The 26,859-nt window shown below is 44.4% G+C and overlaps 1 protein-coding gene across 42 annotated transcripts in view; it reads right to left on the reverse strand.

The window, feature by feature from the left end:
* LOC110500890 (calcium/calmodulin-dependent protein kinase type II delta 1 chain) overlaps positions 1 to 26,859 on the reverse strand; it is a 94,521-nt gene that overhangs the window by 28,690 nt on the left and 38,972 nt on the right. For 23 of the 42 annotated variants that reach the window (XM_036958199.2, XM_036958194.2, XM_090214843.1 and 20 more), the window contains 4 exons: positions 19,573 to 19,632; positions 14,627 to 14,681; positions 10,467 to 10,532; positions 7,310 to 7,382 (listed from right to left, as the gene is read on the reverse strand). In XM_036958199.2, coding sequence (XP_036814094.1) covers positions 7,310 to 7,382; positions 10,467 to 10,532; positions 14,627 to 14,681; positions 19,573 to 19,632 — 254 coding nt within the window. Of the gene's footprint in view, positions 1 to 6,356; positions 6,430 to 7,309; positions 7,383 to 10,466; positions 10,533 to 14,626; positions 14,682 to 19,572; positions 19,633 to 26,859 lie in introns of all 42 variants that reach the window. The other 19 variants (XM_036958206.2, XM_090214828.1, XM_090214853.1 and 16 more) reach the window with 1 other exon arrangement.

Genomic DNA, 26,859 nt, shown 5'->3' on the forward strand with positions numbered 1-26,859 from the left:
GTAAAACCCCACTGTGTCCCCTCCTGTGACCCCGTGTGCGCCATGAGTGGTCATTGTCACCAAGATCACTCTCTAGAAAAGCAGCTATGACTCAACGCTCTCACTCAACACACACCGGGGAAAATATTCCACCACCCAGACCAGTGTTAAGTAACAGGGTCGACACTGCGATACGGACACAGATCTTTAGAGAGACACAAGCAAGTGCAATAGGCCACATGCCGCTGGTCCTGGCGTCTAATTGGTTCGTCTGTCTCTATAGCTCGAGGGGCCGGGCTACAAGGTCAGAGGAGGTTGACAGGGATTTGCGTATCGCCGGTGTCGGAACAGGAAGGGGAGGGGCTTAGAGAAAAGGTTACCCTGGGTTCTGGGTTGATGAATAATGCACTTGCTGACATTTTGAAAGCGGCTTCGAGGAGAAGTAATAAGTAGAAATTTATCAGGAAGGATATACTTGTAATATAATAACAAACAGGAGATGTGTTGCATGTCGAGCGAGAGCTGTTACAGCGACCTTTTGGAGTGAAGTTGCTTTGCTTGTGTGGCAAAAACATTAGTTACACTACCCCAAGAACGGTATTCATATCAGTAGACTAAATCCACTTCTATGGCCTAGATATCCCATATGGTGTAGAAATACAAATGGAATCAATTTCTCAATATCATATAGCAGAGGTAGGCAACCCTGTTCCTGGAGTGCTGCAGGATTTTGTTCCAACTGGGCACCACACCAGACCAACTGAGCTAACTGATCAGTTCAGTGATTGACTAAATTCAACACACCTGGTCTTCCAAGTCGGTTAATTCAAAAACATGAAGTGGCCACAGGCACTCCAGGATCAGGGGTGTCTACCCCTGTCGTATAGCATCGAGTCAAACAGGGTAAATGTATGGTCATTCACTGGTGCAGTTAGTAGAGCATTCGTGAGTAGCGATTTGTGCAGATCTGAGGGCAGGGCTCATGCTGTGGTGGGAGGGGCGGTAAGAGCAGTCAACAGTGCCATGCAGTCATTGCAAACATCCCAATCATCCCACCCTCCCAAAAAAATATATATAATTCCCAGTGTCATAACATCATCTTCCCTATCGAGACTTCACTATAACACAACATCCTTCCCTATAAACACATCATCCCTAATGGGCTTTAAATAATGGGCTTCATAACCAAAAAGTAGTATGGAAAAGTCAATATGCCCTAACAAGCCCTAAGTAGGCTAATCAACACTTTATAATCTAACCTAAAAGCACATATGAGAACTATAGTACCTAACCAGTAGAGCTTTCAAGACTGGGTAATGAACTGTGGTGAGACTGTGGGGTTCTTTCCTTAAGTGCCTCGCTGTGTCTGTATCTCATCTATTTCTCTGTGATCAGGATATATACACCCAGTCCTCAGGGTTCCTGTGCAATGGGTCTAATTTGAGTCAGTCTCTCAGCCATAGAAATGTAATTCCTCCAAGTTCATCTAGCCTGGTTGGCCTTAACATATCTACTGCTACCAGGACAAATACACTTGGCTTTCTGTCAGTCACACACACAACTACATCCATGCTGGCATACACACAACGCTGACAAATGCGACAACACTCACACACGTCTGCCCTTGTGCATATCTCTCAACTTCTATTCCTCAATCTCCTAGCTATCAGTCTCTCCTCGCTATCAGTCTCTCTGTATCTCCTCGCTATCAGTCTCTCTGTATCTCCTCGCTATCAGTCTCTCTGTATCTCCTCGCTATCAGTCTCTCTGTATCTCCTCGCTATCAGTCTCTCTGTATCTCCTCGCTATCAGTCTCTCTGTATCTCCTCGCTATCAGTCTCTCTGTATCTCCTCGCTATCAGTCTCTCTGTATCTCCTCGCTATCAGTCTCTCTGTATCTCCTCGCTATCAGTCTCTCTGTATCTCCTCACTATCAGTCTCTGTCTCTTGTCTTCAAGGATTTAAACCAGTGGCTTGGTATCTAAACCTAGAGAGAAGGCAGAGGACAGGGACAGCCCTGGTCTCTAGAGGGAAGGCAGAGGACAGGGACAGCCCGGGTCTCTCATGTAGTCATCCAGACCAGCATCATCCAGAGTGGCTTGGCTTCCCGTGTGGACAGACAGAGTTAGAGAGCAACAGCCTCAGAGATTAGAGCAGGGCAGAGGGGGAGGAGGAGAAAGGACGATCAGCTGGGAGAAAGAGGACAGGGGGAGGAGAATGGACGACCAGCTGGGAGGAAGAGGTGGAGGAGGAGAGAGGACGACCAGCTGGGAGGAAGAGGCGAGAGGACGACAACAAGAGAGGGGGTAATGAGGGAGGACAGAGGGGGAGGAAGAGAGAGGACGACAACAAGAGAGGGGGTAATGAGGGAGGACAGAGGGGGAAGAGGAGAGAGGACGACAACAAGAGAGGGGGAGGAGGAGAGAGGACGGCAACAAGAGGGGGGAATGAGGGAGGACAGAGGGGGAGGAGGAGAGAGGACGACAACGAGAGGGGGAGGAGGAGAGAGGACGGCAACAAGAGAGGGGGTAATGAGGGAGGACAGAGGGGGAGGAGGAGAGAGGATGACAACAAGAGGGAGGACAAGAGGGAAGAGTTCAGTTAAGGGTGAAAAGAACAAAAGGGCAGTGGAGAGAAAGATAGAGGGATGAGGCATGAAACAGGGCAGTGGAGAGAAAGATAGAGGGATGAGGCATGAAACAGGGCAGTGGAGAGAAAGATAGAGGGATGAGGCATGAAAAAGGTCAGTGGAGAGAAAGATAGAGGGATGAGGCATGAAAAAGGGCAGTGGAGAGAAAGATAGAGGGATGAGGCATGAAAAAGGGCAGTGGAGAGAAAGATAGAGGGATGAGGCATGAAAAAGGGCAGTGGAGAGAAAGATAGAGGGATGAGGCATGAAACAGGGCAGTGGAGAGAAAGATAGAGGGATGAGGCATGAAAAAGGTCAGTGGAGAGAAAGATAGAGGGATGAGGCATGAAAAAGGTCAGTGGAGAGAAAGATAGAGGGATGAGGCATGAAAAAGGGCAGTGGAGAGAAAGATAGAGGGATGAGGCATGAAAAAGGGCAGTGGAGAGAAAGATAGAGGGATGAGGCATGAAAAAGGGCAGTGGAGAGAAAGATAGAGGGATGAGGCATGAAACAGGTCAGTGGAGAGAAAGATAGAGGGATCAGGCATGAAACAGGGCAGTGGAGAGAAAGATAGAGGGATCAGGCATGAAAAAGGAGATGACAGATGAGCAGGAAAGGAGGAGGCAGAGCTGAACAGAGTGTTGTCAGCATCCAGTACAACAGAAGTCATTGAGTCTTGAAGGAACAGTTTGAGAGGGATGTCTGGTCTGATGTACAGTGCCTTCAGAACGTATTCACACCCCTTGACTTGCTCCCCATTTTGTTGTGTTACAGCCTGAATTCAAAATGGATTCAATTGATACAATATTTCTCAACCATCAACACACAATAACCCGTAATGACAAAGTGAAAACATGTTTACAAAATTTAGCAAATGTATTGATAATAAAATACAGAAATATCTCATTTACACACAGTACCAGTCAAAGGTGTGGACATGCCTACTCATTCCAGAGGTTTTTATTTGTACTATTTTCTACATTGTAGAACAATAGTGAAGACATCAAAACTATGACATAACACATATGGAATTGTTAGGAGAATTATGTTCATAACCCAATTCAATTATACTACTCAGTCTCCAACCTAGAGTTTGTAAGATACTGGTCGAATGAAACAGATGGAGGCCCAGCTAAAATAGTCAAAAAGTGCTGGTCTGTTGTACAAAGCCATTCATTTTATACTGGCTTCTCACGCACACACATTCACACAAACATTAGCACACAATGTCCTGCTACCCAGCCGACAAAGATTAGGGGAATCCGTGAGACTTACTCCCCATCCTCCATCAAGATAGGGAGACCCTGGGAAGTACTCTCAGTGGCCCCAGCCAAGGTCGGCACCGAATCTTGCTCAGACAGTCTGTTTTTAAGATACTATAATAGACAAACTACACACATGGAATATATAAATTCTACTGACTAAAACCACACACACACATCATTAGAATCTCATGATTCTAATCAATTTCATACAATCATATGGTTTCAGGGTGGAATATTCTAATCATTCATATGAACATATAAATCCCATTATCAGGGATCATGTGAAGAAGAAAAAAAAGTGTTCAACAAATTGATTGATTCTTCAAAGTAGCCACCACTTGCCTTGATGACAGCTTAGAATCAAGACATGCTTGAAAATATAGAGAGTGGTACTCGTGTTGGATTTGCAGTATTATTTTAGTGCGTTGTTGCAAAAAGGACACGTGTTTTGAAACATTTGTATCCTGTACAGGTTTCTTTTTTTCCCATTCTGTCAATTGGGTTGGTGTTGTGGAGTAACTACAATGTTGATCCATACTCAGTTTTCTCCTATCACAGCCATTAAACTCTAACTGTTTTGAAGTCACCATTGGTCTCATGGTGAAATCCCGGAGTGGTTTCCTTCCTCTCCGGCAACTCAGTTTAAGGCACCTACATCTTCGTAGTGTCTGTGCACCATCCTAAGTGTAATTAATAACTTCACCATACTCAAAGGGATATTCAATGTCTGGAAAACCTCCCTGGTGTTTGTGGTTGAATATGTCTCTGAAATTCACTTCTCAACTGAGGGACCTTATAGATAATTGTATATGTGGGTTACAGAGATGAGGTAGTAATTCAAAAGGCATGTTAAACATTATTGCACACAGAGTGAAAGTTATTGTGTGACTTGTTAAGAACATTTTTACTCCTGAACTTTAGGCTTTCCGTAACAAAGGGATTGAATACATATTGACTCAAGACATTACAGCTTTTCATTTTATATGAATGTGTAACATTTCCTCAAAACATAATTCCAGCGACACAACATCTCCATTTAATCCATTTGCAGGCTGAAACAACATGTGGCAAAAGTCAAGGGGTATGAATACTTTCTGAAGGCTCTGTCAGTCTGTTTATGGTCTGGTGGAGACTGTTACGAGGTTGGCAGTCTAGACTGTGACTGTCCATTAAATGTAGGTTAGTTAGATACAAATTGTTCTGTTCAGTATGGATACAGTGTGTCCGGTTGTCAAAATGACGTGTGTGCGTGTCAATATGGGTCACACACACACACACACACACACCCACAGACACACACACGTCCGAAGCCTTTCATCCGCCTGTTCATATCTGTTTTGCCTTTGTCTATTCCACCGCTCCCCATGGTAACAGCCTGGCAGCAGCCAATCAGAGAGCTGCCTGAGGGGGCCGAATGCAAACGCGGGATGATTATTTCAGGAGCTCCCGACTGCACCTGGCTCATTTCATTTGCAAATTAGAGTTGTGGACAGGGGTGGGGGGGGGGGGGGGGTGGCATAAAGGGTTTAACAATGGCAAGTCAAAATTCTACTTGGACAATTTAACTTTCGCTCATCTTACTTCTCCTGTCACTTTTTAAACGAGGCCTGTTTTTATTTATTTAACTAGGCAAGTCAGCTAAGAACAAATTCTTATTTACAGTGTCAGCCTAGGAAAAGTGGGTTAACTGTCTTGTTCAGGGGCAGAAGACAGATTTTTACCTTGTCAGCTCGGGGGATTCGATCTAGCAACCTTTCGGTTACTGGCCCAATGCTCTAGGCTACCTGCCTCCCCTACACTCTAACCACTAGGCTACCTGCCTCCCCTACACTCTAACCACTAGGCTACCTGCCTCCCCTACACTCTAACCACTAGGCTACCTGCCTCCCCTACACTCTAACCACTAGGCTACCTGCCTCCCCTACACTCTAACCACTAGGCTACCTGCCTCCCCTACACTCTAACCACTAGGCTACCTGCCTCCCCTACACTCTAACCACTAGGCTACCTGCCGCCCCTACACTCTAACCACTAGGCTACCTGCCGCCCCTACACTCTAACCACTAGGCTACCTGCCGCCCCTACACTCTAACCACTAGGCTACCTGCCTCCCTTACACTCTAACCACTAGGCTACCTGCCTCCCTTACACTCTAACCACTAGGCTACCTGCCTCCCTTACACTCTAACCACTAGGCTACCTGCCTCCCCATCAGGGTCAGTAGAATAACTGGCTCTGTGTCTCTCTCGTCTCAACTGAACCAGGCGACGTGTCGGAGACAGTCTATCAAAGTTCTTAATTTTTATTTAACCTTCATTTACTTAAGGGGTGTATTTATTTAAAGGCAAACGGATGAATCTGAAAGTCCATCTGGATGAATGAGGTCACCCTGCAACTAGAGTTCAAAGAGGAGGAGAGGAATGAGAGGAAGGAGGAGGGAGAGGAGGAAAGGCTGTGTTTGGCTTCCCAGTGTCTCTACTCACCTTGAGGTCGCGGTGGACCACGCCCGTCTGGTGGCAGTGGAGCACAGCCTCGAGGATCTGCTGAATGCAATGACTGCATGCAAACACCAGGGGGCGTAGGTTATTGACGAGCTCACACTCACTGTCTGTGACATGCGCTCTGCTTGAGACTGGGGAGGGCAGCAGTGGTGGTGGGGATGATGTTTGAGTGGTCTTTACTATCCGCCCCAACTACCACCCCTTGACCACTAGCACCCCAGTCTAGAGAATTTATTTACCCAATTGGATGGGATTGCCTTGAATATAAGAGAAAGGCAAGGTGGAAGAGATTCTAATAAGTGAATGAGGCTATAAGATTGGCCAGACATAATTTATGCAAAAGTGTGTTCTGATTGCATCATTAAGAACCAGGACATCTGGCTATGACATCATCACCCACCCGCTATCCCCCCGGGTCATAAAACAGAAGTGGTGTTAACTCCCCGCCAGCTGTGAGCTCGACCCTGGGGAGGGAGTAGGGGGAGGTGAATGTATTGATACTATTTCACCTCAACCCCCCCACCAAAACAAAAAGGGGCTTATCAAATCCCCCAGGTCCTAGACTCACAGCAGACGTTCTCCCAGGACCCAGGCTCACAGCAGGCGTTCAAGGCAGAGAGCCGAGGAACGGGAAAGAGATTCTACATGCATATCGTTTGTTTACAGAGGAGGGCAAGGTGAGCTGGCGTCACCTCATCTCCCTGCCGCCCCAGCCCCCTGGTGGGTCACCTGACCTCAGCCACAAGTAGTGATTGGTGGAGGGGTGGGGGTCAGGGTGGCTGGTGGTTGGGAATGGAAGAGAGGAGGAAAGCTGCTTGTGTGGGTAGTAGGTAAGGGGGGTTGGTGGTTGTTCATTTGTGGTGGAATTCGGGCGGGAGGGCAGGCGGGCGAGGGGCGGGCATGGTGCCAGCATAGTCTCTGTGTTGTTTACTAACCTTCATGTCCCTGTGAACTATACCACTTTGGTGACAATGATTTACACTTTCTAGAATCTGCTGTATGCATTGGCTGTGGAGGAGAGAGACAAGGCCAGAAGAAGCAAGGGAGGACGAGAGAACACGAGGGAGGACGAGAGAACACGAGGGAGGACGAGAGAACACGAGGGAGGACGAGAGAACACGAGGGAGGACGAGAGAACACGAGGGAGGACGAGAGAACACATCAGAGAACAGAAGAAAAATGGACAGCAAAACTAAAATAATATAAAAATAAAAAATTCAAGAGAGAAGTAGAGTAAAGTTCACATTTTGTTCTACCTCAAACTTTGGAAAGTGGTAAATCCATTTCTGTCACAATAATTATAAATCATTAACTTCCAATACCAGAAATGGCAAAAGATTTTGGCAATGAGGCCCTTTATCTACTTCCCCAGAGTCAGATGACCTAGTGGATAAAAATGTTATGACTGCGTGCAGTTTGAAGGAAGCTGCTAACTAGCTCTAGTGCAATTGCTAACTGATGTTAGCGCAACGACAAAGTCGATGGGTATCTGCTAGCATGCTAGACTTCCAGTAACTGCTCTAACCCTAGTTAGCATTTGCTCGCAAAACTACCTCCAACTTCCTTCATGCAAATGGTATCCATGAGTTCATCTGACTCTAGAGAAGTAGATTCAATGCCAAAATCTCCAAATATCCTTTTAAATTGAAAAGTATTTTTTGGTATGAGTAGAAACAGTCAGACTAGAATGAGAGGATTTCAAACTCTCAGGTCATTGTTTGTTAATGAAGAATGCTATACAAGCAGACATAGAAGGTACTGTATAGATGTGCAGCCTGGTGATGGGAGAGCAACAGATGAAAAACAGAAGATTATCTGTATAAGATACATTACAGACAGCACACAGAAATAACACAGACACCCTAACCACTACAGCAACAACGAGAGGGAGGGTGTATACAGTAACACACCTATAGATTATTCATAGTTACAAACTACTATAATTGCTCATTATAGTGTGTGTGTGTGTGTGTGTGTAATGTATAAACAATATATTTATCATTGTCCTCATTAAATTGTGGCATTTTGAAACTAACTCTAATGATGAAAAATCCTCAACCTACTGTACACACAAATACATTCTCTATAATGTGTGGTTTCAGGTCCACTGACGTGTGTTTGACTAGACCAGGAACATAGCTGCTGTGAAGAAGGTGTGTCAGTACTATGCTACTGTCTGTTTAATATCTATACATAGTCACTTTACCCCTACCTACATGTACACTGCTGCTACTGTCTGTTTAATATCTATACATAGTCACTTTACCCCTACCTACATGTACACTGCTGCTACTGTCTGTTTATTATCTCTACATAGTCACTTTACCCCTACCTACATGTACACTGCTGCTACTGTCTGTTTAATATCTATACATAGTCACTTTACCCCTACCTACATGTACACTGCTGCTACTGTCTGTTTATTATCTATACATAGTCACTTTACCCCTACCTACATGTACACTGCTGCTACTGTCTGTTTAATATCTATACATAGTCACTTTACCCCTACCTACATGTACACTGCTGCTACTGTCTGTTTATTATCTCTACATTGTCACTTTACCCCTACCTACATGTACACTGCTGCTACTGTCTGTTTATTATCTATTCATAGTCACTTTACCCCTACCTACATGTACAAATTACCTCAACTAGCCTGTACCCCCACACATCGACTCTAACGGTACCCCCTGTATATAGCCTCGTTATTGTTATTTTGTGTGCATTTTTTACTGCAGTTTATTTGTTAAATATTTCTTAACTCTTCTTGAACTGCACTGTTGGTTAAGGGCTTGTTAGTAATATTTCACAGTAAGGTCTACACTGTTGGTTAAGGGCTTGTTAGTAATATTTCACTGTAAGGTCTACACTGTTGGTTAAGGGCTTGTAGGTAATATTTCACAGTAAGGTCTACACTGTTGGTTAAGGGCTTGTTAGTAATATTTCACAGTAAGGTCTACACTGTTGGTTAAGGGCTTGTTAGTAATATTTCACAGTAAGGTCTACACTGTTGGTTAAGGGCTTGTTAGTAATATTTCACAGTAAGGTCTACACTGTTGGTTAAGGGCTTGTTAGTAATATTTCACAGTAAGGTCTACACTGTTGGTTAAGGGCTTGTTAGTAATATTTCACAGTAAGGTCTACACTGTTGGTTAAGGGCTTGTTAGTAATATTTCACTGTAAGGTCTGCACTGTTGGTTAAGGGCTTGTAGGTAATATTTCACAGTAAGGTCTACACTGTTGGTTAAGGGCTTGTTGGTAATATTTCACTGTAAGGTCTACACTGTTAGTTAAGGGCTTGTTAGTAATATTTCACTGTAAGGTCTGCACTGTTGGTTAAGGGCTTGTAGGTAATATTTCACAGTAAGGTCTACACTGTTGGTTAAGGGCTTGTTGGTAATATTTCACAGTAAGGTCTGCACTGTTGGTTAAGGGCTTGTAGGTAATATTTCACTGTAAGGTCTACACTGTTGGTTAAGGGCTTGTAGGTAATATTTCACAGTAAGGTCTACACTGTTGGTTATGGGCTTGTAAGTAATATTTCACAGTAAGGTCTACACTGTTGGTTATGGGCTTGTAAGTAATATTTCACAGTAAGGTCTACACTGTTGGTTAAGGGCTTGTAGGTAATATTTCACAGTAAGGTCTACACTGTTGGTTAAGGGCTTGTAGGTAATATTTCACTGTAAGGTCTGCACTGTTGGTTAAGGGCTTGTTAGTAATATTTCACAGTAAGGTCTACACTGTTGGTTAAGGGCTTGTTAGTAATATTTCACTGTAAGGTCTACACTGTTGGTTAAGGGCTTGTAGGTAATATTTCACTGTAAGGTCTGCACTGTTGGTTAAGGGCTTGTAGGTAATATTTCACAGTAAGGTCTACACTGTTGGTTAAGGGCTTGTTGGTAATATTTCACTGTAAGGTCTACAATGTTGGTTAAGGGCTTGTAGGTAATATTTCACTGTAAGGTCTACACTGTTGGTTAAGGGCTTTCTTGTAAGTAATATTTCACAGTAAGGTCTACACCCTTGCTGTATTCGGTGCATGTGACTAATAAAGTTGGATTTGATTTGAGTCTGTGTGAGTCTGACCTGGCATCTGCTTCGCTGTAGTACTCTCTGGCTACGATATCCTCAAACAGCTCCCCACCAGTCACCCTGGAAGAGACGGGAAAATGAGACAAGTTAATTCCAAGCGAGAAATTGGGAAAACCGCGGGAGACCCGGAGAACAGTGTTGCAAATCTGCCATTCAGGCATCATCAAGGAAGAGAGAGAAAGGATGAGACATAAAAACATTTCATGAATTAAACAAAAAAATTGTTTCCGATTTTAGCGTTTCTATTTTTAATTCCCATTCATTTGATAAAGTAGTCCCTCCTGTTTGTGTGTGAATTTAATTTCTCCTTTCGCCCATGCCTAATTTTCTGTTCCTAAATGTAAACCACTGTTACAATACATGCTATTTTTTCTCTTTATGTAAGCTCTACTGTTACATATCAAAGATTTGTCCGAGTCATTGTCCCCAAAACTCTATCCAAACAACCTTTCTCTGGCCTACTGTCCCATGCGACAAACCACAGGCATTCTCGCAATGCTTTCAATTTGTTCCATATAGCGCATTAGTAAGAAGTGATCGTTCATTGAATGGAGGAACACATTAAAATATAAAATGGCAAGCAGGTGGATATAATAAAGGTTTTTTTTTAAAGTACCTCTTCTATTCACGGTCAATGTGATTTAGCCTCACTGCAGTTTTATTGTTTGTTGTCATTCTTTACTTGGGTAAAAATAGAGAAAAGCTTTCATCACTGATCTGATACTTTAAAAAAAAATGTTTTTAGCAGCCCATTAGTCAAATGAAATGCAGCATTTAAAATATATTGGAACTGATTTCCCCTTCCAGCTATCAAATAAAACACTGCCAAACTGCTACCAACACACAAGAGACTGGTAGAGAGAGAGGAAGTCATGGTAATGGTCTTCTTTTGAAGCTATATTGATCTGTGTGTCAAAAATGTTTGAAATATGGAGCCAATATGCGATGGTGACAGAGTATATATGAGAGAGAAGAGGAAGAGGAGATCGAGAGAGATGTAGTGAAGGAAGACTGTAATCAAATCCCTCAGGTCAGGGTTCAAACTGATTTATAAGAGGCTAGGCAAACAAAAGTCTAAATCATACTGTAATATGTCCCCTTTAGACCAGAGGACTCAGATGTCCTCACCAAACTCTGGGGCTGTTGTAGGCTTTAACTTCGGTCTGAATACTTATGTAAATAATGTATTTTTTATTTTGAATACATTTGCAAACATTTCTAAAAGACGGTTTTGTTTTGTCATGATTTTTTTTTTTAAATCAATTTTAGAATAAGGCTGTAATTTAACAACATTTTGAAAAAGCCAGGCCCACCCACCGGGGAAACAGGCCCAGCCAATCAGAATGAGTTTTTCCCCCAAAAAGGGCTTTAACATTAGATTCTCTGGTAACAGCTCTGGTGGACATTCATGCAGTCAGCATGTCCATTAAACACTCTCTCAAAACATCTGTGAAATTGTGTTGTGACAAAACTGCACATTGTGGCCTTTTATTGTCCCCAGCACAAGGTGCACGTGTGTATGATTATGCTGTTTAATGAGCTTCTTAATATACCACATCTGTCAGGTAGATGGATTATCTTGGCAAAGGAGAAATGCTCACTAACAGGGATGTAAACAAACTTGTGCACAAAATTTGAGCATATGTAACATTTCTGAGATCTTTTATTTCAGCTCATGAAAGCAGCACTTTACATATTGCGTTTATATTTTTTGTTCAGTGTATATGGCTTTTTTTCAAGCTTGACCAGCTCTGAACCAATGGGAAGTGTGATGTACCCTTTTCCATTGGTTATGTAAATTCCCCAGAAGGGAGCAGTGAAGTGACAAGAGAACAGAGAAAAGAAAGAGCGAGTTGATGGAGAGAAGACGGTGAACAGATGCTAAGAGAGGTCATCTACGGATCTGTGTTAGTTATTCCCAAGCCTGGAGAGATTCTAGAGACACACACACACGGACAAAATATAATTAGTATTCAGGTTTATCTAACAATGACTACATTTACAGTGTGCATACAACCAAGGAACATGGTGTAGCAAAGAGCTGAGTACAGTGCACAGTACTCATACAGTACTCATACAGTACTCATACAGTACTCAGTACTCATACAGTATTCATACAGTACTCATACAGTGCACAGTACTCATACAGTACTCATACAGTGCACAGTACTCATACAGTACTCATACAGTACTCATACAGTGCACAGTACTCATACAGTACTCATACAGTACACAGTCCTCATACAGTCCTCATACAGTCCTCATACAGTCCTCATACAGTGCACAGTACTCATACAGTGCACAGTACTCATACAGTACTCATACAGTGCACAGTACTCATACAGTACACCGGTACATACACAAACATCAGTGATTCCTGTGTAGTGTTATAATATCTATTCGCGCGCGCACACACACACACACACACACACACCCACCAATTTAATAAGATAATTCTGTAATAAAGCAGTAATGGAGAGTGTGTTGGGGAGGAGAGCAGGGGGAGTGAGGACATGAAACAGATGGAGGAGGACAACACCGGGGGAACATGCCCGCTGCTAATCTCCCATGATGCCCCACTGACAGGAGGACAACGCCATCCTGCGATTTGCTCTGGTGGAAATGTTCGCCAGCTTTGTTTACCTTACCTAAGCTCATGCCCTGTGTGTGTGTGTGTGTGTGTGTGTGTGTGTGTGTGTGTGTGTGTGTGTTTGAAGAGTTACACTGTGTCTACAGTGATCAGATTCCTTCTCTTAGTCTCTTCTAAATTTGGGTTAGATTGATTAAACCCAAATAACCTATTCACTTTTGAAGTAAGAATAGTTTCTAAATCCAATAACACTGCAGGCCTACTGAACTAGGTGTTTAAGGATACTGTACATATCTTAGAAAGCCACGAAGGGATTGCATTGCTTCTGGTCACTGTAGGACATTGTGGCTGAAGCTATGTCTTGCATACTCCACTGGTCAGATGGTTGGAGTCGATGGTGGGTTATACACCACTGGTCGGATGGTTGGGGTCGGCGGTGTGTTACACCACTGGTCGGATGGTTGGGGTCGACGGTGGGTTATACACCACTGGTCGGATGGTTGGGGTCGACGGTGGGTTATACACCACTGGTCGGATGGTTGGGGTCGACGGTGGGTTATACACCACTGGTCGGATGGTTGGGGTCGACTGTGGGTTATACACCACTGGTCAGATGGTTGGGGTCGACGGTGGGTTACACCACTGGTCAGATGGTTGGGGTCGACGGTGGGTTACACCACTGGTCGGATGGTTGGGGTCGACGGTGGGTTACACACCACTGGTCGGATGGTTGGGGTCGACGGTGGGTTACACCACTGGTCGGATGGTTGGGGTCGACGGTGGGTTATACACCACTGGTCAGATGGTTGGGGTCGACGGTGGGTTACACCACTGGTCAGATGGTTGGGGTCGACGGTGGGTTACACCACTGGTCGGATGGTTGGGGTCGACGGTGGGTTACACACCACTGGTCGGATGGTTGGGGTTGACAGTGTGTTACACCACTGGCCGGATGGTTGGGGTCGACAGTGTGTTACACCACTGGTCGGATGGTTGGGGTCGACAGTGTGTTACACCACTGGTCGGATGGTTGGGGTCGACTGTGGGTTATACACCACTGGTCAGATGGTTGGGGTCGACGGTGGGTTACACACCACTGGTCAGATGGTTGGGGTCGACGGTGGGTTACACACCACTGGTCGGATGGTTGGGGTCGACGGTGGGTTACACACCACTGGTCGGATGGTTGGGGTCGACAGTGTGTTACACCACTGGCCGGATGGTTGGGGTCGACGGTGGGTTACACACCACTGGTCGGATGGTTGGGGTCGACAGTGTGTTACACCACTGGTCGGATGGTTGGGGTCGACGGTGGGTTACACCACTGGTCGGATGGTTGGGGTCGACGGTGGGTTATACACCACTGGTCAGATGGTTGGGGTCGACGGTGGGTTATACACCACTGGTCAGATGGTTGGGGTCGACGGTGGGTTATACACCACTGGTCAGATGGTTGGGGTCGACAGTGTGTTACACCACTGGTCGGATGGTTGGGGTCGACGGTGGGTTATACCACTGGTCGGATGGTTGGGGTGGATTATATTGAAAGAAACATTGTACTTACAAGTCAAAGACCAGGTAGTGGAATCCCTCCTCTGATATGCTGTCATGGAGCCTCACTGTGTGAGAGAGCAAGAGGGGGGAGGGGATGAGAGCGAGAGGAGGAGGGAGGGGATGAGAGCAAGCGAGAGAAAGAGGAGTGGGGGGGTGAGAGCGAGCAGGTATGATGAGAGCGAGTGAGAGGGGAGGGGAATGGGATGAGAGCAAATGAGCGAGAGAGGGATGAGAGGAAGAGAGAAAGCAAAAGTCTGATTAGAAATTATGCCCTTCAGACGGAACCATTTAGTCATCCAGTCTGTGCTTGTGTGTGTGTGTGTGTGTGTGTGTATGTCAGGCAAAGAAAATAAAAAAAAGTCAGTGAGGAAGAGAACCTCATCCATTACACAAATGACCCTGATTTAAACGTCCTCGCTCCTGCCTGACTCAATTGAATCCATAATAAACCTCGAAGGCCATACAAACTCCTCATTCATCTCACGGAGACAGACTCAGAACACAATACAGCAGGGTTCACATCAATGGTACTACACATCCCAAACTTGTTCAATGGGCATTTCCTTTAATGTGTCAGGAGATGTCTTGTTGATGTATTGTGTCATATCAGCTCACTTCCCAACACATCAATCAATAATGAATGCTTAACCACATCAATATCATGTCCTATAGCGTACAAAACGCTTTCATATGACGGACACATCATACAGGACGTATAAATGCTTCCTGTTGAAATATGACCCCGTTGAGAGTTCAGTGAACTGTATTTGGAGCAGTCTGCCTTGATACACGTCGTCATATAACCCTGATGTCCTATAGTCTAAACATAAGGGGTTCACAACCAGGGTTCTTCTTAGATCCTCAAAGTTCTCTGAAGAACCTTAGAAAATTGCCCCCCAAAAAGGTTCTTCCAAGAACCCCATAGGTGGGGTTCATCGAGGAACCTCCTTAGTTGGTGGGGGTTCTTGCAGGAACCGAACTGCCCAACAGAAACATTTTGATTTGAATTTAAAAGGACAGCAGGTACAGGCACTTAACTGAACATTGTAAAGAACTCAATATAAAAAGGTAAGGTTTGTCCCTTGTATGATCTAAATTGATATTGTTTTATGATGATACCATCTGTCTTTTCATATTTGTGCAAATCTTTCTTAAAACAGAAAATGGACACAATTCAATGAATATCAATCAACAAATAGGTAAGAACGTGTAGGCTATAAGAACATGTTGAAGGCTGGCTGTATTGAGTGCAGATGACTGAACTGTTCACTTTTGTGTCTGTAGGTATACAGACAAGGAGGCGTACAAAGGTATGTCAATTGGTATTGTTATGTTATGGAGATCACATGTAGTATCCTCTTCAATGAATATCCCACAGGCCTCTACATTATGGACTTATAGCGGTTTCCTCACAGTTTCAATCTGAAGAACCCCTAAAGGATCCTCCAGGAACCATTACTTATTTACAGCGTACAGCATCTTAATGCCAAGTTCTACACGGGTCACCATGCAGGAAACAGCCAGTCAGGTGTTACCGCCTTTCAATTGGTCAGCAGGACAGGCCGAGTGGTCAACAGGCCCAGCCAAATCTCGGTTCTATTCTTAGGGTTTTGGGTCTCTGAACAGGTGTCGCACACACCCAGCTATTTTGGCCTGATCCTCTGCACAGATGAACACAACCCTTGGAGAGGGATGACCATGAGGAGACCTTGCCATGGTTGGTATGTTAGGTTTATATGGTACAACCAATTAGCCAGCCATCAGTGTAATTAACACACAAGAGGAAAACGACTTCCCTGGGTGATGATATTATACAGATGGATGAGGGAGAGAGATATGGGGGTGAGAGAGATGGGGAGGGGGGGGGGGGAAGAGAGGAGTTGGAGAAAGGGTAAGTTAAACTTCAGTTAGTGCTAAACACGGCTGCAAGAATCTTGACTAGAACCAAAAAATGTATCATATTACTCCAGTGCTAGCCGCTCTACAACGGCTTCCTGTTAAGGCAAGGGCTGATTTCAAGGTTTTACTGCTAACCTACAAAGCGTTACATGGGCTTGCTCCTACCTATCTTTCGGATTTGGTCCTGCCGTACATACCTACACGTACGCTACGGTCACAAGGATCCTTTATCTCCACTGGGATTCTCTGCCTCTGACCCGATTACGGGGGCTGAGTCACTGGCTTACGAGTGACCTTCAATGCCGTCCCTAAGAAGGGTGTGTCATGCCTTTTTTTCGCTATACACAACTTGAGTGGGTTGAGTCACTGAAGTGACCTTCCTGATCTTCCTGTCCGGTCTTGCGTACCCTCGGGCTTGTGCACTGGAGGAGATTTATGGGCCAAAGATTTTTTATTTTTTTTATTTACCCCTTTTTCTTCCCAATTTCGTGGTATCCAATTGTTGTAGTAGCTACTATCTTGTCTCATCGCTACAACTCCCGTACGGGCTCGGGAAAGACGAAGGTTGAAAGTCATGCGTCCTCCGATACACAACCCAACCTAGCCGCACTGCTTCTTAACACAGCGCGCATCCAACCCGGAAGCCAGCCGCACCAATGTGCCGGAGGAAACACTGTGTACCTGGCAACCTTGGTTAGCGCGCACTGCGCCCGGCCCGCCACAGGAGTCGCTGGTGCGCGATGAGACAAGGACATCCCCACCGACCAAGCCCTCCCTAACCCGGACGACGCTAGGCCAATTGTGCGTCGCCCCATGGACCTCCCGGTCGCGGCCGGTTACGACAGAGCCTGGGCGCGAATCCAGAGTCTCTGATGGCACACCCGGGAGGCCCCGGGTAGTAAAGTTGGTGGTCTTTTGATATCCCTCTAGTGGTGTGGGGTGGCAATAATAATAGCTCCAGGACTGAGAACTGAGACACATGGCCACCCAAACCACTCTTCCTCCAATGGCCTCCCACGTTATACATTGTATCGCCAAGTCTTCTCATCGATAGACAAACAAAATGCCCCCCCCATATCATCGTCTTGTTCTTCCGCCCCCCTCATCCTTCTCTTCCCAGGAAAGAACAAACAGTGTGAAAACAACCACACCAACACCCAGTGTGGTCGTCAAGTCTTACAGTGCCTTGGCCTCCGTGTGTCCCTTGGCAGCCTGCAAGGGCCTGGGAGAACGTGGGCGAGGTCTGGTTTTAACAGACTTTCAATGTTTATTTACCCAGGATCCACCTAAAAATGGCTTTGGGGCATATCAAGGTTGGTTACCTTCAAAATGGGGATAGCCTACATGGGAGTGTGTGGAGGTGGGGTTTTATCCCTGAGGCGTGAGATATCTTGGGGATGGACACATTGCTGTTTTACCAGGCAAAAGGCCGGTCCTTTCTAACTCTTTTTAGCCATGGATGATGGGATAGTTTCCCTGGCACAGTGGGCTGGCCAGGACTGAGACAGATGGTCAAGTGTGTGTGGGCGCGCTCCCGCATGTGTATTATGGAATAACAGTGCGATTGTCTTACTGCTACCAGTGAAGTGCCAGCTGGTATCATCGGACATGGCTACAGTGTCCTGAAACACCACCCCCGTCTCAGTCTCCAGTATCTATGCTGCAGTAGTCTATGTGCCAGGGGCTTAGGTCAGCCTGCCCTATCTGGTGTGTATTGCTCCAGTATTGTTATCTGGTGTGTATTGCTCCAGTATTGCTATCTGGTGTGTATTGCTCCAGTATTGCTATCTGGTGTGTATTGCTCCAGTATTGCTATCTGGTGTGTATTGCTCCAGTATTCCTATCTGGTGTGTATTGCTCCAGTATTCCTATCTGGTGTGTATTGCTCCAGTATTGCTAATCTGGTGTGTATTGCTCCAGTATTGCTAATCTGGTGTGTATTCCTCCAGTATTCCTAATCTGGTGTGTATTCCTCCAGTATTCCTAATCTGGTGTGTATTCCTCCAGTATTCCTAATCTGGTGTGTATTCCTCCAGTATTCCTAATCTGGTGTGTATTCCTCCAGTATTCCTAATCTGGTGTGTATTCCTCCAGTATTCCTAATCTGGTGTGTATTCCTCCAGTATTCCTAATCTGGTGTGTATTCCTCCAGTATTCCTATCTGGTGTGTATTCCTCCAGTATTCCTATCTGGTGTGTATTCCTCCAGTATTCCTATCTGGTGTGTATTCCTATCTAATAATAATAGCTCCAGGACTGAGAACTGAGACACATGGCCACCCAAACCACTCTTCCTCCAATGGTCTCCCACGTTATACATTTTATCACCAAGTCTTCTCATCGATAGACAAACAAAATGCCCCCCCCATATCATCGTCTTGTTCTTCCGCCCCCCTCATCCTTCTCTTCCCGGGAAAGAACAAACAGTGTGAAAACAACCACACCAACACCCAGTGTGGTCGTCAAGTCTTACAGTGCCTTGGCCTCCGTGTGTCCCTTGGCAGCCCGCAAGGGACTGGGAGAATGTGGGCGAGGTCTGGTTTTAACAGACTTTCAATGTTTATTTACCCAGGATCCACCTAAAAATGGCTTTGGGGCGTATCAAGGTTGGTTACCTTCAAAATGGAGATAGCCTACATGGGAGTGTGTGGAGGTGGGGGTTTATCCCCGAGGCGTGAGATATCTTGGGGATGGACACATTGCTGTTTTACCAGGCAAGAGGCCGGTCCTTTCTAAATCTTTTTTTTTTTTTTTGCCATGGATGATGGGACAGTTTCCCTGGCACAGTGGGCTGGCCAGGACTGAGACAGACGGTCAAGTGTGTGTGTGGGCGAGCGCCCGCATGTGTATTATGGAATAACAGTGTGATTGTCTTACTGCTTGCTACCAGTGAAGTGCCAGCTGGCACATTGAACAGAAAGAGGAGAGGGATTAAATGTGAAGGAGAGGGAAGAGATTAAAAAGGTCAGGGACAGGGGAGTGGAGGACAGGAGAAAGTGAGGAACTGAAGGTGGAACACTGATTCACAGATGTTAGACTTGTACAGTATTTGACTAACCGATATTGGGGTGCTTGAGCAGACGACAAATCCTGGCCTCTCTTTCCAGCTTCTGGTGATCTATAGGAGAGACAAAACAGAAGGCGTCAGTCTGAGGCACGCACACACACACACACACCTTAACCCCAAGGACTGTGGCATTCTCTCACGTTGTAGTTACAGAGTTAATGTTATCTTCTCTTCGGTTGTAAGACAAGAAGCCTGATCCTGTTCTACTCCGGTTTTCACATAGCGCGGTCACTGTTAACGTGGTCACAGTTAACAGTGACCACGCTAACAGTGACCACGCTAAAAAAGGTATTCCATGTAGCTTCTGTGTTCCATTCCCAGACGCCAAAGTAGCGTAAATGATACACAACGCCAAAAGTACAAGCCGGTGCATAATCTGTAAATTCAGCAGGGTCAGATTACAGTCCAGTTTCCTGACACCAGAGGAATTGCTACAGTACATCCAATCACTTTCACCTTACAGCAGAATGAGATGAAGGGTCACCATGACTTCCCAATCCAACATGATTCATTAGGAACTAGATGAAGGGTCACCATAACTTCCCAATCCAACATGATTCATTAGAAACTAGATGAACGGTCACCATAACTTCCCAATCCAACATGATTCTTTAGAAACTAGATGAACGGTCACCATAACTTCCCAATCCAACATGATACATTAGGAACTAGATGAACGGTCACCATAACTTCCCAATCCAACATGATTCATTAGGAACTAGATGAAGGGTCACCATAACTTCCCAATCCAACATGATTCTTTAGGAACTAGATGAACAGTCACCATAACTTCCCAATCCAACATGATTCTTTAGGAACTAGATGAACGGTCACCATAACTTCCCAATCCAACATGATTCTTTAGGAACTAGATGAACGGTCAGTGAATGAACTGAATGTCCTGTTGGAACAGTAGTGTTATGTACTCTGGGCTTTACACACAAACACAACGGACGGATATCGTCGCTCTGTATTCACCTTTACCTTCGCTCCTTTGTTTACGTGTTTTGATCATTCACCAGGTGTCTTAAGAGTGGAGCTCCTAGGCTGATGTCAGTGAACTTGGCAGCCCACTGTGAAATCTGGTTCCCCCCCACTTCAGGGAAGAGTAATGTTAGCATGCACATCTGGTGAGCTCATCTAGACGGAGTATTTTTCACACCGTTTATATTCATCATGCTGCCAACAGGATATCAGGCCACTGCAACACTTAGGACTGCTCAACAACCACTTTGCAATAATAACACTTCCATGGGTGAATTAAATGTGACGCGAGTTAATTGAGATGTCAATATCAAGTGCTATTCATTTCTACACGATACTGGTACCTCAACTGGTACCCCAGGGAACATTCTCATTTCCTAAAAAGGGCAAGTATTTGAAAACCACTTAAACATTTAAATTCATCAAGGTTATTCACTACTGCAATTCCTCCAGGTGTTGCTTTCATCTTTCATGTGGCCAACCTCTGCGACCAGTAAATTATTTGACATGAATAAATTCAGCCGACAGAACCAGGAAATGAACCTAATTTAAAGTGTAGCGCGGCGTGTCCTTCACAGATAAATCAAAAGTGGTTTGACAAACGTTGAGGAGGTAAATAGCCACATGGTAGCCCTGAAACCAAGAGGAGAGCTCATTTTGAATTCATTTTGAACCCCAGTTTGAAGAATTAATGACGGACTCGTTGCCGGCAAGTATGCTGGATTATTAATGCTTGATAAACAAGTTTGGCATAACGACAAAAGGTTACCTGAGGGACGCTGTGTGAGTGAGTCAGAGGTAGAGTGTTCGGGACAAAGGGTTAGGAGAGCGCAGGGGGTTATGAATAAATTAAAAGGCAGGGTACGGGGCCTGAATGTTTATGTTACATGTAGGCAGGGTTGGGGTCAATTCAATTTAAAATTCCAGTCAATACAGAGAGCAAACCAAATTACAATTCAAAACTGTCTTCATTGAAAAGCATTGAAATGTCAGTGTACTTCCGGAATTGACTGGAATTACAATGGAATTGACTAACCCTGTAGGTAGGCCTTTGTCAACATGTGTAGAGTTGAAGATCCCCTTTCTTGCTGTGACATTTGAAATGTAAAGTGAATAAAGAAAGTGGTTCATGTTCAGGTTAGATACATGTGTTGTGTTCGGTGTATCCATGTGGAATTCCAAAGGCATCGCCATAGGCAATTCTATAGGGGGTGCACTGCCATCTTTCACCTGCAGGGTGCGCTCAATAGTTCAGAACAGGTGGACAGGCGGGTATTGAGAGCGTGTGAGACTGGGTCAATGACCAGATCTTCATCAACTCTCTAGGTTAATGCCAGATCAATGCTACAGATATGTCAGTGAATCTGTGAATGTGTGTGTGTGTGTGTGCGCCTAGGTCTCATCTGAGCCATATTGGACCACGTCTGATCCGTTGTAAGATTATTCTAGAGACCACATGCTATTTTTAGGACCTATGATGCATTTGTGCAGCTCTAATCCACAGTCAGACATAAACTTCACAGGGCCTGGAAGCTTTCCCATCCAATCGGACTCAAATGCCATAATCCTACACACCAATCGGATGTCTATTCACAGCAGCCACATTTCCATTTCTCCGATCAGGTTTGCTTTTACAGGCCTGTAATCTGTGCTCCTCCAATCAGATGTGCTTTTCTATGGTTGTAATCCCTGCTACTTGAGCCAGATGTGATGCGGTAGCCTCGCTAATGAGCTCTCCAATCACGTCTTGTATTACAAACGTCTAATCCCAAATCGCACCATTCAGGTGTGCTATTACAGGGCGGTAATCCTGATCGCCGGGCGGACTTTGGCGTGCTCCCATTCTCTCCCGTCGCCACCTTTCTCATCCCAAGGCGGCATGCTCCCAATCTGTGACGTAACAGGATTTACAGCTGCTTACTCTCCTCCGTCTTCTTCAACATCATCATCATCATCATCATCATATTCTGACCCCATTCTGTTCCATACACCTTTAGTGAGTAGCTCTGGTGAGGATAATGAACTCCATGTTATTATGGTATTTCATTTCCGACATGGGGATTTCAATTGACCTACACAGAGAGACTATGTAAACGTCAATGTTTTTTTCCCCCACAAACACTCGACAAAAACATGATTTGCAAGATCGAACTTGAAACCCCTATGTAGTTCCTCAATCCGACTACCATAAATGATGTCAGATGATGCATTTGGTCTGCAGCGTCATAAACGTGACACACAAAGAGACGGACTCGCCATCCTTCTCTCATTAACAGCTTCAGGTGGAGTGATTTTAAAAATGAGCAACACAACTAAAACCGTGTGGTGTGATTCGCCCCAGAGCTGACCTATTTAAACGTTCGTCAGCCCCAGATGAGCAGAGAGAGAATGCTGTCAGGCCTGAGAAACAGGGGCAGCAGCTATTTTCACTGCAATCAACCCCGTCCTCAGTCACTGACATGATGAAAATCTAGCACTTCTGGTACCGCTGCTGCCCTCAGGTCCAGTCGATTCTCAGTCCCCAACGCCTTGAAGAGGCCAATTTATCGGTGTCTTGACCTGTTAGGATCATTAATAATGATGATCCTCTTAAGGATCGGACAATTCTTTTGATTTTCACATAAAATGACATACCCAAATCTAACTGCCTGTAGCTCAGGACCGGAAGCAAGGACATGCATATTCTTGGTACCATTTGAAAGGAAACACTTTGAAGTATGTGGAAATGTGAAATTAATGTGGGAAAATATAACACATTAGATCTGGTAAAAGATAATACAAAGAAATCTTTGAAACGCAAGAGAAAGGCCATCATTTATTATTCCAGCCCAGGTGCAGTTCAGATTTTGGCCACTAGACGGCAGCGGTGTATACATGCAAAGTTTTAGACTGATCAATGAATCATTGTATTTCTGTTCAAAATGTTGTATCAAGACTGCAAACATGTGCCTAATTGGCCTATTAACATCTTTAAGTTCATAACTGTGCACTCTTCTCAAACAATAGTATGGTATTCTTTCACTGTAATAGCTAATGTAAATTGGACAGTGCAGTTAGATTAACAACAATTTTAAGTTTTCTGCCAATATCAGATATTTCTATGTCTTGGGAAATGTTCTTGTTACTTACAACCTCATGCTAATCGCGTTAGCTCAACTGTCCCGTGGGGGACCCACCGACCCTGTAGAGGTTTTAAAGCGCATTCCCCTCGTGCCATTCCTTCCCTACCTGTTGATGCAGAGCTAGGCTGAAGGTGGGGTGTTGTAATGGCTGAAGTAAGCCCAATGGTGACGAGCTGGGTACAGCATCCTCTTAAAGTTACAGGAGAAAATAAATGGAACCAGGATTCCCAAACCCCACTTCCTCTCCTTCTTCTGGGCGACTTCACACCAGACTGTCGGCCTTGGCAGCACAGTCAGACTGATTTAAATAGGGAGCCAATTATTTTCTGGAGACAGGCAGCGAGAATAATAAAATAAATAAAAGGACTAAAAAGAAAAACAGCTCAACATTAAAAGCGAGACAGGAAGTTTGTGCAAGTCACCCTGAGAGGATCCAGGGTAGTCCCTCATTAGAAGACCGCTTCAAAAGCAGACTGGTCCATTAAAATAAAATGGGCCATCATTTATCGCAAGAAGACATTGTCTTTACAGCACTTTGTAAGAGAAACCGATAGCCTGAATTAATTGCCATTGAAACTAGGCCACAGCATGGCTGGGCTTATAAACTCGATAACACGGCAGGCAAGTATGCAAGTGAAGAGTGGCACACGGCTGTATAGCCGACAACACACGATTACACACAAATGTTCCTCTTAAATGACATGCTGATGACATCGCGTGCGTGAGCGTTGCAAAACAAATTTAAACATGTTATTCAATAATTGCACCAACCAAAGAGCGTCTGCGTTGCCAAGCACTAAAATAGAAGTCAGTTCTATTTGTGACGCTGAACGCAGCATTGGTTTATAGAAGCAGATACTCACGGGCCATCTCCTCATTGGTTTTACCCACCTGGGTGATTGAAAGATGAACTGAGTTCACGTGGTAACTATTACAGTTAGATGCCAACCGCCATATAAAGTCCAAAGAAGGAAAAAGCCTGGAAGGAGGAGATGACTAGACACGATTCAGTTGACGGTTTTATGTGTGGATTAATTGTCAGAGGACATTTGTGCATTTCAGGTAAAATAACAACAATATTTAAATCCCAGAACAAATTAGCTAGCAACAGCAAGCTAGCTAAATAGGACAAATTAGCTAGCAACTGAAAGCTAGCTAGCTAAATTGCCATAATAAAAAAAATGTAAAAATGCTTTTCGACCAGTGCCCAAATTAATATAACTGGTTCAGAGTTTGTTTTGATATTTTAACATGCGTGTCTTGCCAGCTTTTGGTGTGGAGAGACAAAATCAATTTGCGCACCATTGCGCCCGGTCGGTTTGGGTATGGTGTTAAATTATCTACGGAACTTTTTTACAATTTGTAAATACAAAAAAAGGTTTGCCAAACCCTGTCCGGCTAGATTGAACGACATGCATCTTCTAGAGCTCTATTGATGGGACAGGCACTTGTCAAAGTGTGCGATGACAGTGAAACACTACTGGTTTGAAAGTCTGTCTGTCCGCCTCCTGGGTGTGTGTGTGTCTGTCCGCCTCCTGGGTGTGTGTGTGTCTGTCCGCCTCCTGGGTGTGTGTGTGTCTGTCCGCCTCCTGGGTGTGTGTGTGTCTGTCCGCCTCCTGGGTGTGTGTGTGTGTGTGTGTGTGTGTGTGTGTGTGTGTGTGTGTGTGTGTGTGTGTACTCTGTGGTTGCAGTCAAATGTCTTTATGCGGAGGGAGAGAGCATGATGCTCCTTCGTCTATGTGAGTCAATTTGCACGTCCCATTCAATGTGGTAATGAGTCGAAATCCACTTAGCCTATTGTTTTCTGGAACGTTCATTCATTTTCTTTAACGCCACGAAAACGAAGCTCATGCTTCAATGGGGTAGAAGTCTGTGAGTTGTTGTGGTTCTGGATGGCCGGGCTAGCAACAACTACAGAAAAACATCCTAGTGGCTTCTTTCAGCACATTCATTTATTTTATTTTGCGTGTTTCATATGCAGACACGAAGTGCTGGCGCATAGGCTTGCTGTGCTTTGATTGACGAGCAGCGAGCTTGACTAGTTTATAAAAAGGTGTTGAACTGACTGAATAAAGTCGATCTCATATAGCCTTCCCATTCATAACGTAGTTATTCATATACGTCCATCGCATCGGGACAACTAAAGATCTAATTTGTATTTTCAACATAAAGTCTGTCAGGACTTGCCAGACAGTGACGTTAGAGTGAGTGACTCTTCAGTATCCTACCGAATCACATCGGTAAGAGATCTATTCATTTGACTCCCTAATTTGCATACTGGTAGGCTTTTTAGCGATCATCTGCAGATAAATTATTAAAACGGCAGATGAAAATAGCGAATCCTCCTCACTGTAGGAACAATATGTAGACTAGCGGAGAGAGAGACACACTCTGGTCCAAAATAAGATAAAAGAAAACAGATTGAATTGTTTTAAAAAGCTAATGATACTTGTATGTTATTTTTCAAAGACATTGATCTAGGTCTAGTGATTTAAATCAACATGTTGACAATGGACCAGTCAACTGCTGTTTCCTGTGTAGCGAAGGCCATGATTTACACCGGTTTCATTCTTCAGTCATTCCTGTATTGCAGATAGCTGAGAAAATGCCTCTTAAATAGGAAGCTTGAAGCCTGTAGAAGTCAGCAGACTCTTACAAGATTATTTAAGAAGAGATCTGTGGGTCAGTTGTTAATCAAGCAATTTTTTTAATAAATGTTATTATGCAATTCACAAAAGAGTAGCAAACGCCTGTTGAAATTCTTTAATTTAACTGATGCTGTTCTAGCTCTTCTCTTAACACGTATGGTCACAAATTAATGGAGCATCTGTTCTGTTTACTTAAGAGACCAATTTTTCCATTTGAAATAGTGCCATCACAATTCTTTTGATTTGAAATGTAACCTTTAATACATTTAAGATCATTTTGGCACTTTCTGATGTAATAAAATACATAATTGTGGCAAATTCATATCTTGCAGTAAAATACTTTACTCTTAAAAGAGAAGACACGTTAAATGTAAAAAATCTTTTTTATTTTAGAGGTTTAATGTTGATGTGCTGATCATATAGGCCTTGGCCTAGACGATATCCAAAACTACTAACACTACGCAGGGTTCACACACTCACTATTTTAAATTGTAAACACAATACCATAACACCTTTTTACAATC

Source organism: Oncorhynchus mykiss, chromosome 21 (genome assembly GCF_057628025.1).
Source record: "Oncorhynchus mykiss isolate SJ-2025 chromosome 21, ASM5762802v1, whole genome shotgun sequence".
Lineage (NCBI taxonomy): Eukaryota > Metazoa > Chordata > Actinopteri > Salmoniformes > Salmonidae > Oncorhynchus > Oncorhynchus mykiss.